At 41.9% G+C, this 13,467-nt stretch overlaps 1 protein-coding gene across 3 annotated transcripts in view; it reads right to left on the bottom strand.

Moving 5' to 3' along the window:
• The window catches only part of rab34a (RAB34, member RAS oncogene family a), a 54,718-nt gene that overhangs the window by 1,524 nt on the left and 39,727 nt on the right, over positions 1-13,467 (bottom strand). For all 3 annotated transcript variants that reach the window (XM_060943706.1, XM_060943707.1, XM_060943708.1), the window contains exon 10: positions 2,508-2,615. In XM_060943706.1, coding sequence (XP_060799689.1) covers positions 2,508-2,615 — 108 coding nt within the window. The remainder of the gene's footprint in view (positions 1-2,507; positions 2,616-13,467) is intronic.

Here is a 13,467-nt window from a genome sequence, read left to right as displayed (position 1 = left end):
CTCCGGGTGCTCCGGTTTCCCCCACAGTCCAAAGACATGCAGGACTCTAAATTGACCGTAGGTGTGAATGTGAGTGTGAATGGTTGTCTGTGTCTGTGTCAGCCCTGTGATGACCTGGCGACTTGTCCAGGGTGTACCCCGCCTTTCGCCCGTAGTCAGCTGGGATAGGCTCCAGCTTGCCTGTGACCCTGTAGAACAGGATAAAGCAGCTAGAGATAATGAGATGAGAATGAGACCTCCATGAAATATTCAATCTCATAAAGTGAAGAGTCTTGAATTGGAGGAATCATTACATGTCTTGTGACCAATAAATTTTGGGCAATAATTTTATATTTAGATTGATTCCTCTTCAAGTTACATGGAGGATCATTCATGGAGGAGGAAGAGCTATTGCACTGAATTGCATAACATCACTGTTTTGCATTGTATTGTATTGAATCAAATTGTCAAATCGCACTGCATCGCAATATACCATATTGCATTAGTACTTGCTTCATAAGAATCTTTAACATATTGGATCATTGGCAATGCATCGAGATGCGTACTGCACTGGCATCAGCGATGGAATAATTTTATATTTAAATTGAATCCTCCTCTCTAAACTGCTTGCCAAATGCGCTCCATTATCTCCACTCCTGTCAGTGGTCAATTCTCATCAAACCTCTTGACCAAGTTGAACGCGTGACTGTCTTGACCTAAAGTCAACAGGATTTCAAACTAAAAAGACCCTTCTCGCATCAGACCCTCCTTGAATCACATTGGAGGATTATCTTGGAGGAGGAAGAGCTACCATATTTAATTGTACATCATATTCTTTTGCATCGAATCGTATTGTGTTGAATCAAATTGTGCCAAATTGCACTGCACTGCAATAGGGGTGAATCGTATCATAGTGTTAGTAGTTGCTTCATAACAATCTTTAAAGGAACAGTCCACTGTACTTCCATAATGAAATATGCTCTTATCTGAATTGAGATGAGCTGCTCCATACCTCTCCGAGCTTTGCGCAACCTCCCAGTCAGTCAGACGCAGTCAGACGCGCTGTCACTCCTGTTAGCAATGTAGCTAGGCTCAGCATGGCCAATGGTATTTTTTGGGGCTGTAGTTAGATGCGACCAAACTCTTCCACGTTTTTCCTGTTTACATAGGTTTATATGACCAGTGACATGAAACAAGTTCAGTTACGCAAATTGAAACGTAGCGATTTTCTATGCTATGGAAAGTCCGCACTATAATGACAGGCATACTAACACCTTCTGCGCGCTTCGGCAGCACATTGATACGGAGCTCAGATATCAATGCGCTGTCGAAGAGCGCAGAAGGTGTTAGTACGCCTGTCATTATAGTGCGGACTTTCCATAGCATAGAAAATCGCTACGTTTCAATTTGCGTAACTGAACTTGTTTCATATCACTGGTCATATAAACCTATGTAAACAGGAAAAACGTGGAAGAGTTTGGTCGCATCTAACTACAGCCCCAAAAAATACCATTGGCCATGCTGAGCCTAGCTACATTGCTAACAGGAGTGACAGCGCGTCTGACTGACTGGGAGGTCGCGCAAAGCTCGGAGAGGTACGGAGCAGCTCGTCTCAATTCAGATAAGAGCATATTTCATTATGGAAGTACGGTGGACTGTTCCTTTAATGTATCGGATCTTTGGCAATGCATCAAGATGTGTACTGCATCGCCATCAGTGATGTACATGCACATCCCTACTGCTCAGAAGATGCTGCACTGATGTGACCATCAGTCCGGCAATGCAGTGATGTTGTTCTATAGTTTGACATAGTGCACTGGCAATTGTGACATAACTGATTTAATTCCTATGCCTGCTCTCTGCAGGTATCTGTAGTCCACTGTACTATACTGTTGCACAACAGTCGACTGCTGCTAATTGCACAGGTTATGATATGCAACAGCCAGTCACAAATCACATTTGCATTTTCTCATGGAAATTTATCTCTAGCTTCTGACAATTCTGTATAAACTCCAGAGACTGTTGCGTGTGAAAATGCCAGGTTTTTAAAATACTCAAACCAGCCCCATCTGATGCCAACAACTATGCCAAGGTCAAAGTCAGAAATCACACTTTCCCCCCCCCCCCATTATGATGTTTGATTTGGACATTACCTGAAGCTTGATGTATCTGCATGATTTTATACATTGTGCTGCTGACACATGATTGGCTGATTGGATATGCATAACTGCATAAATGAGTTGTATACAGGTGTTCCTGTTAACGTGGACGGTAAGTGTATATTTCAACAGTAGAGCTCAGAACTGGTATCATGCAATGGCATTATACTCAGCATACATTTCAACATGAAATTTATGAAGGTCAGTACATCACCTTCAGGTAGCAATTTCTTGAAGCTTAAAATAAACTTCACATTGGGCCAAGACAGAAGCAACTTTGCAAAAGCAGCTTTGGTCATAACATAGCAATCATACTGTATGCATAAGTTATTATCTATGTAGTTATTTAGTCATTCATTCTGTACTTACTGACAACGTCCCCGATTTGTCTGGAGCTGCTTTTTTCCAGCTCTGCCAACACGTTAGCCTCAAATGTTAGTGATGCCACACGGAAGAAAAACTCCCTCACATTTTCTCCTGCAAGCAGCACAATATCTGTTTAAGCAATTATTTATAACAAGGGCTGTCAAAGTTAATGTGATAACACGTTAACACAATTTCACTTTAACACCTTTTAAAAAATAGTGCCGTTAGCGCAGGTTACATTTGTCAAGTCAAGTTTATTTGTATAGCGCTTTTAACAATAAACATTGTCGCAAAGCAGCTTTACAGAATTTGAACGACTTAAAACATGAGCTAATTTTATCCCTAATCTATCCCCAACGAGCAAGCCTGCGGCAACAGTGGCAAGGAAAAACTCCCTCAGACGACATGAGGAAGAAACCTCGAGAGGAACCAGACTCAAAAGGGAACCCATCCTCATTTGGGCAACAACAGACAGCCTGACTAGAACATTAACAGTTTTAACATGAAGACAGTTTTGTTGATGATGTAACTCTTCATTGATAGAAACTTGAGTGCAAAACTGTTCATGACAACTGCAGTCCTAAAGTTAGCAAGTCAACTGTAGTCCTCAGCCATAAAAGCATTACTGTAAGAGTCCAGAGCGTCTTCCAGGTGTAACTTTCAACTGTCCTCATGGGGCCGTCCGTATGACTTATCCGTAGATGCGCCACCTTTTCAATGCATCACACTGTAGCACAATACATTACAAGCATTTAGCAGACGCTCTTATCCAGGGTGATTTACAACAGGACCCTGACATACCCACAGCAGTGGACAGCAGTGGGGGTTAGGTGCCTTGGGCACTTCAGCCATTCCTGCTGGTCCAGGGAATCAAACCAGCAACCTTTTGGTCCCAAAGTTGCTTCTCTAACCTTTAGGCCATGGTTTCCCCCAAGTAGTCCTGAGACTACTAGCTGAAATTGAATGCTGGAGAAAGGCTTCTTAAATCGGAAGTTCCATTTGAAAGCTTTGGCAGATGTTCACTTGACAAAACTAAGGATGTGTGTTGCTACGGTCAGGCTGAGTTATCACCGGAGTACATCCAGCCAACAATATCACATGCAAGCTAAGCACACATCTTGCACGTAAAACAGTGCTAGTAATATGCGACCAACCATGCTTGACAGTGTTTGGTGGAAAACAATGGACTCGTCAACCTCCAGCAAATTAACGGAAGCAATTGCTAAGTAGATAGCTACAGCATGCAGGCCAATTTACAAAGTGGAGGACGAAGGTCTGCGCAACGCAATACAGATGGCTCCCAATGACAACTTAAGTTGCCCTCAAGAGCCACAGTCATCACTAGGATACACGAGTTGTATGAAATGGAGAGAGCAAAACTGGCTGAGTTGGAGCTCACAGAGACTGTCATGCTCACTGGTGACTACTGGACATCACTAGGGAATCACAGCTACCTCGAGGTTATAGCCCATTATATTGATAAAGACCGGACATTGCATTCATGTGCTTTGACCGTCATGAAAACAAACAAGAGAGACACCATGCTGAGGCCTGTGCAGAACATTTTATGGCATTTTTTTCCCTTTTATTTTTCTTCTTACAATTAGCTGAACTTGTTCAGCACATTTGTATGAAACATTCTGTCCAGCCTTCATAATACAATCTCACTGCACTTAAAAACCTTTCATTGGGGTAAAATTTCAAGAGATTAAAGAATGAAATACATTTGCAATTAATCATGATTAACTACACAAAGTTATGTGACTGATCATGATTAAATTTTTTAAATTGCTTGACTGCCCTATTTATAACTTACTGAAAAGCACAAAATCATGAAGGAATCAATGATTTAATTATTCTCAACTGTCACTATGTTTAAGTTTTATGAACTCAATTTGATTTGTAGGCTCGTTCGCTCGTGTAATTTCCTCGGGAATTACATTGAGATGTCAGCATTCTCCAACCAGCTGACTGTGTCCACATCCAGTTTGATGAGACCATCAGGCCCATAGGGTGGCCTGAAGACTGGGCACTCCTGAAGGATGTGGGGGATTGTCTGCATACGACCACACTGGTAGGAGTCGTCCTCACTAGCTCCAATCGTCTTGAAGGACTGGGTCCTGCCCCATCCAGTGCAGTGGCGGTTGAGGACAGTCCACGCCTTGCGGGTGAGATGGTAACCGCAGGGTTTGCAGAGGGGAAAATCAGTGAAAGATGTTGCGTGAGTGGCTCCATTCCTCCCGCCATCTCTGCTCCACCCAGGAGTCGGAGGCCAGTCCAACGCTCATGAGCGCTGCAGCTTTGATGGCGAAGTGCTGCCTTGATAGCCGTTGGGGGGTGTCATCATCATGAGTTGGTGGAACAAGGCTATTCTCCTCGAGTGCCTTCTCTGCTAGCTTGAGGACTTGAGTCTCGCCGGATGCTTGCAGGAGGAATTCCTGAGACTACAGGGAGCATCTCAGTCAGTGTAGGTTTCAAGGTCTCAGAGATAAGGCGCATCACTTCACTACCCGCCTTGGTGTGGACGCTGTGGGACCAGAGAGCTGCGGCGTATTCAGCAGCGGAATACACAAGGGTGAGGACTGATGTTCGTAAAGTGGTGAAATTGGCTCCCCACTGTAGTCCACTGAGCTTCTTAATGATGTTAATGCATTTGGATGTTTTGTTAGCCACGTTCTTGAGGTGAGGGCTGAACGTAAGGCTGCAGTCCAGGGTCACACCGATGTATACGGGCTGTGGGTCGAATCTCAGCTTCTTGTCCTGCATCTTTATCTCCAGCTCCTTTTTTGCAAGTTGATTAGCTAGATGGTAGCTCGAGCAAACCATTTTGGATTCGCTTAATTTCAGGTGCCAGAGGCTGGCTGAAGTAGTTGCAGAGACATCTGCTTCTAGGGTGGATTGGATCTCCTCATAGGTTTCAGCTGCATAGCCGATTGCACGGTCATCTGCGTACAAATACTTGGTTGACGTTGTGACAGGATAGTCTGCTATGTAGACATTGAAGAGGATAGGGACAATGACTGAGCCTTACGGCAGACCGTTTTGGAGGTGCCATTTCTTACTTTGTTCACCACTTGAGTTAACCACATAGAAGGAACAGTTTTGAAGGGATCGAGCTGAGAACTTCTATGTGGTGATCCCCAGTAACGACCTCGGCCAGCTAATCTCAGCAACTCAATTTCCAGAAGGAAGCAATTTGTATGCCGATTCTGTTGGATGGTCTTGACATCTTCACGATTTCATCCAACTGCTTAAGTCATGGTCTGGAACAAGCTTACGAGGCAGGTATGGGATCTCACTGTTGAAAAAGTTATTAAGGAGCTGGGTTCAAAACAGTTTCAAAAACATTAGACGTATCATGAAACACTATGAAGGCCATCATTAACAAGTGCAGAAAATGGGGCACCAGAGTGACATTACTAAGAACAGGATGTCCCTCCATATTTGATGAAAGGACAAGGAAGAAAATTTAACATAGAGGCTACAGAGATTCCTACAGCAACATTATGGGATCTGCAGAAATATCTGGCAAGTACTGGTCACTCCCTGAATGTGACAACAATCTCTCATATTCTTCATAATGTCTGAGCTATGAGGAAGGGTGGCAAGACTTTCTCTCACACACAAAAAAAAAAACATCCATAAAATTATAACTTTTGCGAATTGTTGAACTTTGTCAACTTTCCCAGCCGTCTGCGTTAATAGCAACACATGCAATGTGCCTCACAGGCTATGAAAATACTTTTGCCTATGCATCACATTCCTCTGGTACTGCACAGCTGCAGTGAAAAGTGAACCCTAAAGCAGACACAAAGCCCACAACACAGTTTGCTGTGTTGCAGCTGTCCAAATAAAAAGTGGATAGAAGAGTTTGCTGAGCAGTCTCATAGATGGCCTTTACTTTGTGGGAATACAGATTTGAGGAGCTGACAGAGGGCATAGGCTAAATGCAAGAACTGTTGACAGAAATACAATAGCATAATGAAATACAGAGCTCAAGGATGTACAAGCACCTTGAATACAAAGACGGACCCTAACATGCCCAGGGGCTGTGTCTCATTCTCTGAACTTGAGGCCCACTTCAGCAGAGAGTGCTGGGAGCTCAAAGCACTGCAGCGCAGACTGAAGATCAGAGTAAGAAGCATGAGTACACACAGCAGTAGCACTGAATGTGTTCCAGGCTGATGTCAAAGCAACCCTGGCAAAATTACCATTGGATCCTCCACCCCATATGACTGAATGAACAAGTGCCTAATCCATTTCATAGCACATCAGTCCATGAAACCAGAGTTGCTGGGCTATTCCACAGAGGGTTATTTCACCTGGCTATTCTACCAATTTCATTAATGAGTTCTTCTACATGCTTAATGCACCCTGAAGCTGCAATTTGATAACAGCAGGCATACTGACTGCAGGGACCAACAAAGAAACCCTGGGCTTGAGATCAATACCTCCAGTAAAGAGACCAGGTCACCTTATTAGTAACAGAGGCTGATATGAAGCTTGGCACATAAAGTCACAATGTGTATAACATTTATTTTAAAAATATTTATCAATTTATTGACTTATTTCATTACTTAGCAAGACACTAGTATTCCTGCATGTGAACAAAACTGGCCTGAGTTTCCCAAAAGCATCGCAGCACAAAGATCATCCTTAAATGATAGAGTGAGCAGCACAATGAATGCTCTCGCTCCTAGTTAAGATGCTCTTAGCATTAAGAGGCTTTTGGGAAACCCACCCTGAACTTTTAAACATATTAAGAGATGCGATATCCTATATGAATATCACATTAATGTTGCAGCAGGAAGGCAGCTCATGCCTAGCCTATTCTACACAAAAAGGATCCTATGGTCATTAGTGGCCTAGGTAACACACACAAAAAAAAATTGCCATCTTTGAGTCCATAAAACTTAGGCTATTGCATTGAAACCATATCTTTGATACAGAGTGCAAGTGTGCCTGACCTGAGCACACAGAACAGTTATTACAGCATGGTCATTAAAAATTAACACAAGGAGCCATGAATCGCATACAACAAAATGGTGTCATGAGTGTTAACCTTTTGATGCAAAACATGGGTCAAAAGTGACCCAGCTGAGTTTTTATCTTCTATATCTTTGCAATAAATTAATTCCATCATTCAGTATTCAAGGTATTCCTCAATTAACTTGTTTTTGATCATCATACATCCTTATTTTATTTTTTCCTTTCTTACTTTTTGAATAAAAACCCTTTTTGTATCACTACCCTTCTAATGCACAACATGGGTCAAAAACGACCTGCATTCATTTTCCAGGTTATTTCATGTATGGCTGAGTGTTTCTATGATATACTTCTGAAATAAATTCATTTTGTCATTTACTTTTCCAAATATGCAGTAAATATCTCGTTTTTGTTTAGCACAAATCATCATTTTTATTTTTCCTTTCTTAAGTTATGAACAAGCACAGCTTTTGTAATTCTACATCAAGTTTACACACATGGGTCAGAAACGACCCGCATGCATTTACTACAGCGTTTGGTGGGAACTGTGAATTGTGCTTGTGTCAGACATTTCACAGCTCAGCACAGCGCCCTTTGCCCATCTAATACATGGAAGTAAATGTTTTTCAATTGTTCTAACATTACCTTAGAAAAAAATTGATTATGTTTAGGTTACCTTGAGAGTGAGTAGATTACTTGTCAGAAAGTTACAAGTAATTACTATTAGCTACCTAGCTGTTGACATATTCTACTTTAGTTAGCTAATTTTATTGTAGTTGGCTTAGCTAACTACATAGTTAATAAATAAATAACTGGCCCCATTCACTGCTAAAGTAATTACTTGAAACAAATTATTATTATAGTATTAAGACATTTAATTTTAAATCACACTTGGATGACCCATGTGTAGTAATATAAAAAGTATTTTTGTTCATAAAGTAGGAAAGAAAAAATTAATGATTTGTGGTAATTAAAAACAAGATATTTAAAGAATACTTGGAATATTCAATCATAAAATAAATTGATTTCAAAAGATACAGTAGAGCAAAGAAAAACTCAGTCAGCATGAAATAACCTGGAAAATGAATGCGGGTCATTTTTGACCCATGTTTTGCATCAAAGGGTTAACAGTGAAGTTGCAGTGAAGTTGTCAAGAAACTGTCACACATGAGAATAGTTCAGTTCTATGAGCACCGAGACACAAGCACTTCCTTTCCCCTCTCTCACCACAGTCTACATAATGCTCTTGATGTTGATCAAACTGTTTACCAGGGTTGTTTTGACCCTGACCCTAACTTTTTTGTGAGGTCACAAAAAACCTAGATGGGTGATTGCATCCAATGTCACATCTGCCTCATTAGATATGTAAGACGAAGTGGTGATCAGCTAAGCTCACTGTTTACAAAGCGTTACCATCACTGGGGTACCTTGCTCGTTGTTAAAATGCCCTATGCTTGTGTTGGTTTGTGCTGTTCGAATCGATCAAACCGTGAAACTGATAAAAAGTTTCTTCTGAGTTCTCCGTGAAGTGATAAAGGGTGAAAGAGCAAAGGATTTTACCAAAAGCAGACAAGAAAGGTGGCTCTTGAACCAACTTGCGATGGAGGGGAGCCAAGTCGAAGAACACTGGAATTTGCAGTGATCACTTCATGAAAGGTTTGTAAGTTCTTCTGATTTATTTTGTTTTGATTCACAAATTACTTTTCTCACCATTTTCCGTTATTTCGCATTGTTTTGAAGTTCAGGAGACGTCCAAGTCCTCAGATGTGCTTTTGTTTGATCCATTTGATCGTGTCTGCCATATTGTAAACTAGCATGCATGTTTTCACTTTATTGTGGCTACTGCCTCATAGAGAGGCAGTAGCCACTATGTCATCATGCTGTAAGAATGTAAGAGTGCACCAATCACGCACTGCGCATGCAGATTACAATAGTGCATGCAGATAAGCATTACAATCACCAGAACGGTGAATCGTGATCTCGCGATATAAACAGTTGATTTCGCATTATCAAAAGGTACAGAAGAACTTGTATAAGAATGTAAGAATGAGCATAACAGCTAAACTTCGTAACCGACTAGCACTTATCCTGATCAAGTTCAATTACCCGTTCTATTTCTTGATAAACTTCAGAACGAATCAGAACTAGAAACAAAATAAGAAAAACCTCGTTATAACTTCGTAGTATCGGAAGATAATCGGCAGATAAAAAGAAAATGAAATTCATCTCGTGGTTCACCAAGGCTACTGATTCAATATCAAGTAAGTGGTGTTTATTTTAAGAAAATATACCGTTTGATTATCACAGCTTTTGTTTGGTTCTTCTGGAAGGTCAAATGAAAGGTTTTGTAATTTTTTTTTTTTTAGCTTTTTGGCAGATATTTAGGCTAAGAGTTCGAGCCATTCAACAAGAGTTGTAATGAGTATTTATGTTTTTCAATGAATAATTTTTTTAAAATAAATTTCTGATATTTTCTTTGACAAATGGGAAAACTAAGAGTAAAAGTTAAAGATTCAAAGATTCTTCACTGTCAATTCACTATATATCCAGGACACATAGGAGAATTGCAATGCCGTTTCTCTCTCACCTTACTTGTAAAAAACAGATAAAGATTACAATACAAAAATAAATAAATACAACCCCGATTCCAAAAAGTTGGGACAAAGTACAAATTATAAATAAAAACGGAATGCAATGATGTGGAAGTTTCAAAATTCCATATTTTATTCAGAATAGAACATAGATGACATATCAAATGTTTAAACTGAGAAAATGTATCATCATTTAAAGAGAAAAATTAGGCGATTTTAAATTTCATGACAACACCACATCTCAAAAAAAGTTGGGACAAGGCCATGTTTACCACTGTGAGACATCCCCTTTTCCCTTTACTGTAAACGTCTGGGGACGTTTACGTCTGTAAACGTCTGGGGACTGAGGAGACAAGTTGCTCAAGTTTAGGGATAGGAATGTTAACCCATTCTTGTCTAATGTAGGATCCTAGTTGCTCAACTGTCTTAGGTCTTTTTTGTCGTATCTTCCGTTTTATGATGCGCCAAATGTTTTCTATGGGTGAAAGATCTGAACTGCAGGCTGGCCAGTTCAGTACCCGGACCCTTCTTCTGCGCAGCCATGATGCTGTAATTGATGCAGTATGTGGTTTGGCATTGTCATGTTGGAAAATGCAAGGTCTTCCCTGAAACAGGCGTCGTCTGGATGGGAGCATATGTTGCTCTAGAACCTGGATATACCTTTCAGCATTGATGGTGTCTTTCCAGATGTGTAAGCTGCCCATGCCACACGCACTAATGCAACCCCATACCATCAGAGATGCAGGCTTCTGAACTGAGCGCTGATAACTTGGGTCGTCCTTCTCCTCTTTAGTCCGAATGACATGGCGTCCCCAATTTCCATAAAGAACTTCAAATTTTGATTCGTCTGACCACAGAACAGTTTTCCACTTTGCCATAGTCCATTTTAAAGGAGTCTTGGCCCAGAGAAGACGTTTGCGCTTCTGGATCATGTTTAGATACGGCTTCTTCTTTGAACTATAGAGTTTTAGCTGGCAACGTCGGATGGCACGGTGAATTGTGTTCACAGATAATGTTCTCTGGAAATATTCCTGAGCCCATTTTATGATTTCCAATACAGAAGCATGCCTGTATGTGATGCAGTGCCGTCTAAGGGCCCGAAGATCACAGGCACCCAGTATGGTTTTCCGGCCTTGATCCTTACGCACAGACATTCTTCCAGATTCTCTGAATCTTTTGATGATATTATGCACTGTAGATGATGATATGTTCAAACTCTTTGCAATTTTACACTGTTGAACTCCTTTCTGATATTGCTCCAGTATTTGTCAGTGCAGAATTAGGGGGATTGGTGATCCTCTTCCCATCTTTACTTCTGAGAGCCGCTGCCACTCCAAGATGTTCTTTTTATACCCAGTCATGTTAATGACCTATTGCCAATTGACCTAATGAGTTGCACTTTGGTCCTCCAGCTGTTCCTTTTTTTGTACCTTTAACTTTTCCAGCCTCTTATTGCCCCTGTCCCAACTTTTTTGAGATGTGTTGCTGTCATGAAATTTCAAATGAGCCAATATTTGGCATGAAATTTCAAAATGTCACGCTTTCGACATTTGATATGTTGTCCATGTTCTATTGTGAATACAATATCAGTTTTTGAGATTTGTAAATTATTGCATTCCATTTTTATTTACAATTTGTATTTTGCCACAACTTTTTTGGAATCGGGGTTGTAAGAAAAACAATATACATAAATATTTATAAATATAGATAATATAGATAAAAATACACTCTAAAATCAAAACAATATACAAAATAGAAATAGTGCAAATACAGTACAATATCTAACGGAGAAGGTGCTAGAAGAGCAGTTTATACACCTGTATATGAACAGTAGCACAAATGAGCAATAGCAGCAGATACAGCAGTAATGCTAATGCTTGTGGTGTGATATGCAAACGGATGAGACAGTTTCTTGTGTGAATGAATGTGTTACAGACCAGGGGTATGGGGTAGGTAGTGGACAGAGTTCAGCATCCTGACAGCCTGGCAGATGAAGCTGTTCAGCAGTCTTGTGGAGCGGGCCTGGAGGCTCCGGTACCTTTTCCCTGAGGGCAGGTGAGTGTGAAGGGTGGGAGGTGTCACCAGCAATGCTGATGGCTCTGCGGGCGAGACGGGAGTGATAGATGTCCATAAGGGAAGGCTGAGGGGTACCGATGACCTTGCTGGCCGTGTACACTATGCGTTGCAGAGTCTTCCGGCAGGAGGCACTGCAGCCTCCGTACCATGCAGTGATGCAGCCAGTGAGGACACTTAATGGTGCCCCTGTAGAATGAGCACATGATGGGGGGTGGGACTCATGCACTCCTCAGTTTGCAGAGGAAGTAGAGGCGAGTTTGAGCCTTCTTGGCCAGCGATGCAGTGTTGTTGGACCAGGAGAGGTCCTCAGCGATGTGCACCCCTAGGAATTTGGTGCTGCTCACCCTCTCCACTGCAGCACCATCGACGGTCAGAGGGGGATGCTGTGAGTGACCTCTCCTGAAGTCGACTACAATCTCTTTGGTCTTCTCCACATTCAGGAAGAGATTATTGTCTTTACTCCACTTGACCAGTTGGCTCACCTCATTCCTGTAGTTAGCTTCATCGTTGTTAGTGATGAGGCCCACCACTGTCGTGTCATCTGCAAACTTGATGTGGTTGGTGCTGTAGATATGTACAGTCATGGGTCAGCAAGGTGAAGAGCAGTGGGCTGAGCACACACCCTTTTGGGGCCCCTGTGCTCAGCATGATGGTCCTTGAGGTGTTACTACCGACCCAAACGTTCTGTGGCCTCCCTGTCAGAAAGTCCAGCACCCAGTTACAAAGAGAGATGTTGGGTCCCAAATGTCCAAGTTTTTGTATTAGCTGCTGGGGAATGATTGTGTTGAATGCCGAACTGTAATCCAAGAATAGCATTCGCACATAGGTGTTCTTTGAGTCCAGGTGAGTGAGGGCTGGGTGGAGAGCAGCGGAGATAGCATCCTCTATGGACCTGTTTGACCTATATGCAAACTGGAACGGGTCATGAGAGGGAGGGGGAATAGACTTGATGTTCTGCATGACCAGTCGCTCAAAGCACTTCATGATGACAGAAGTCAGTGCTAGGGGCTGACAGTCGTTATAGCTAGATGGGAGGGGCTTCTTTGGCACTGGTATTATGGTTGTAGCTTTGAAACATGTGCGGACAACAGCTTGGTTCAGGGAGATGTTAAATATGTCAGCGAGGACATCCCTGAGCTCCATGGCACAGTCCTTCAGAACACGACCAGGTATGTTGTCTGGTCCAGCTGCCTTACATGAGTTGATCCTGGAGAAGGTTCTCTCCACGCTGGCTGGATCCAGACATACGGCCTGTTCATCTGGGGGAGGAGTGGTCTTCTGTGCTGGTGTGTTGTTTTGTGTTTCAAAGC

Source organism: Neoarius graeffei, chromosome 17, assembly GCF_027579695.1.
Source record: "Neoarius graeffei isolate fNeoGra1 chromosome 17, fNeoGra1.pri, whole genome shotgun sequence".
Taxonomy (NCBI): Eukaryota; Metazoa; Chordata; class Actinopteri; order Siluriformes; family Ariidae; genus Neoarius; species Neoarius graeffei.
The sequence above is the reverse complement of the archived record's forward strand: the minus strand, read 5'-3'. Positions and strand labels throughout refer to the sequence as shown.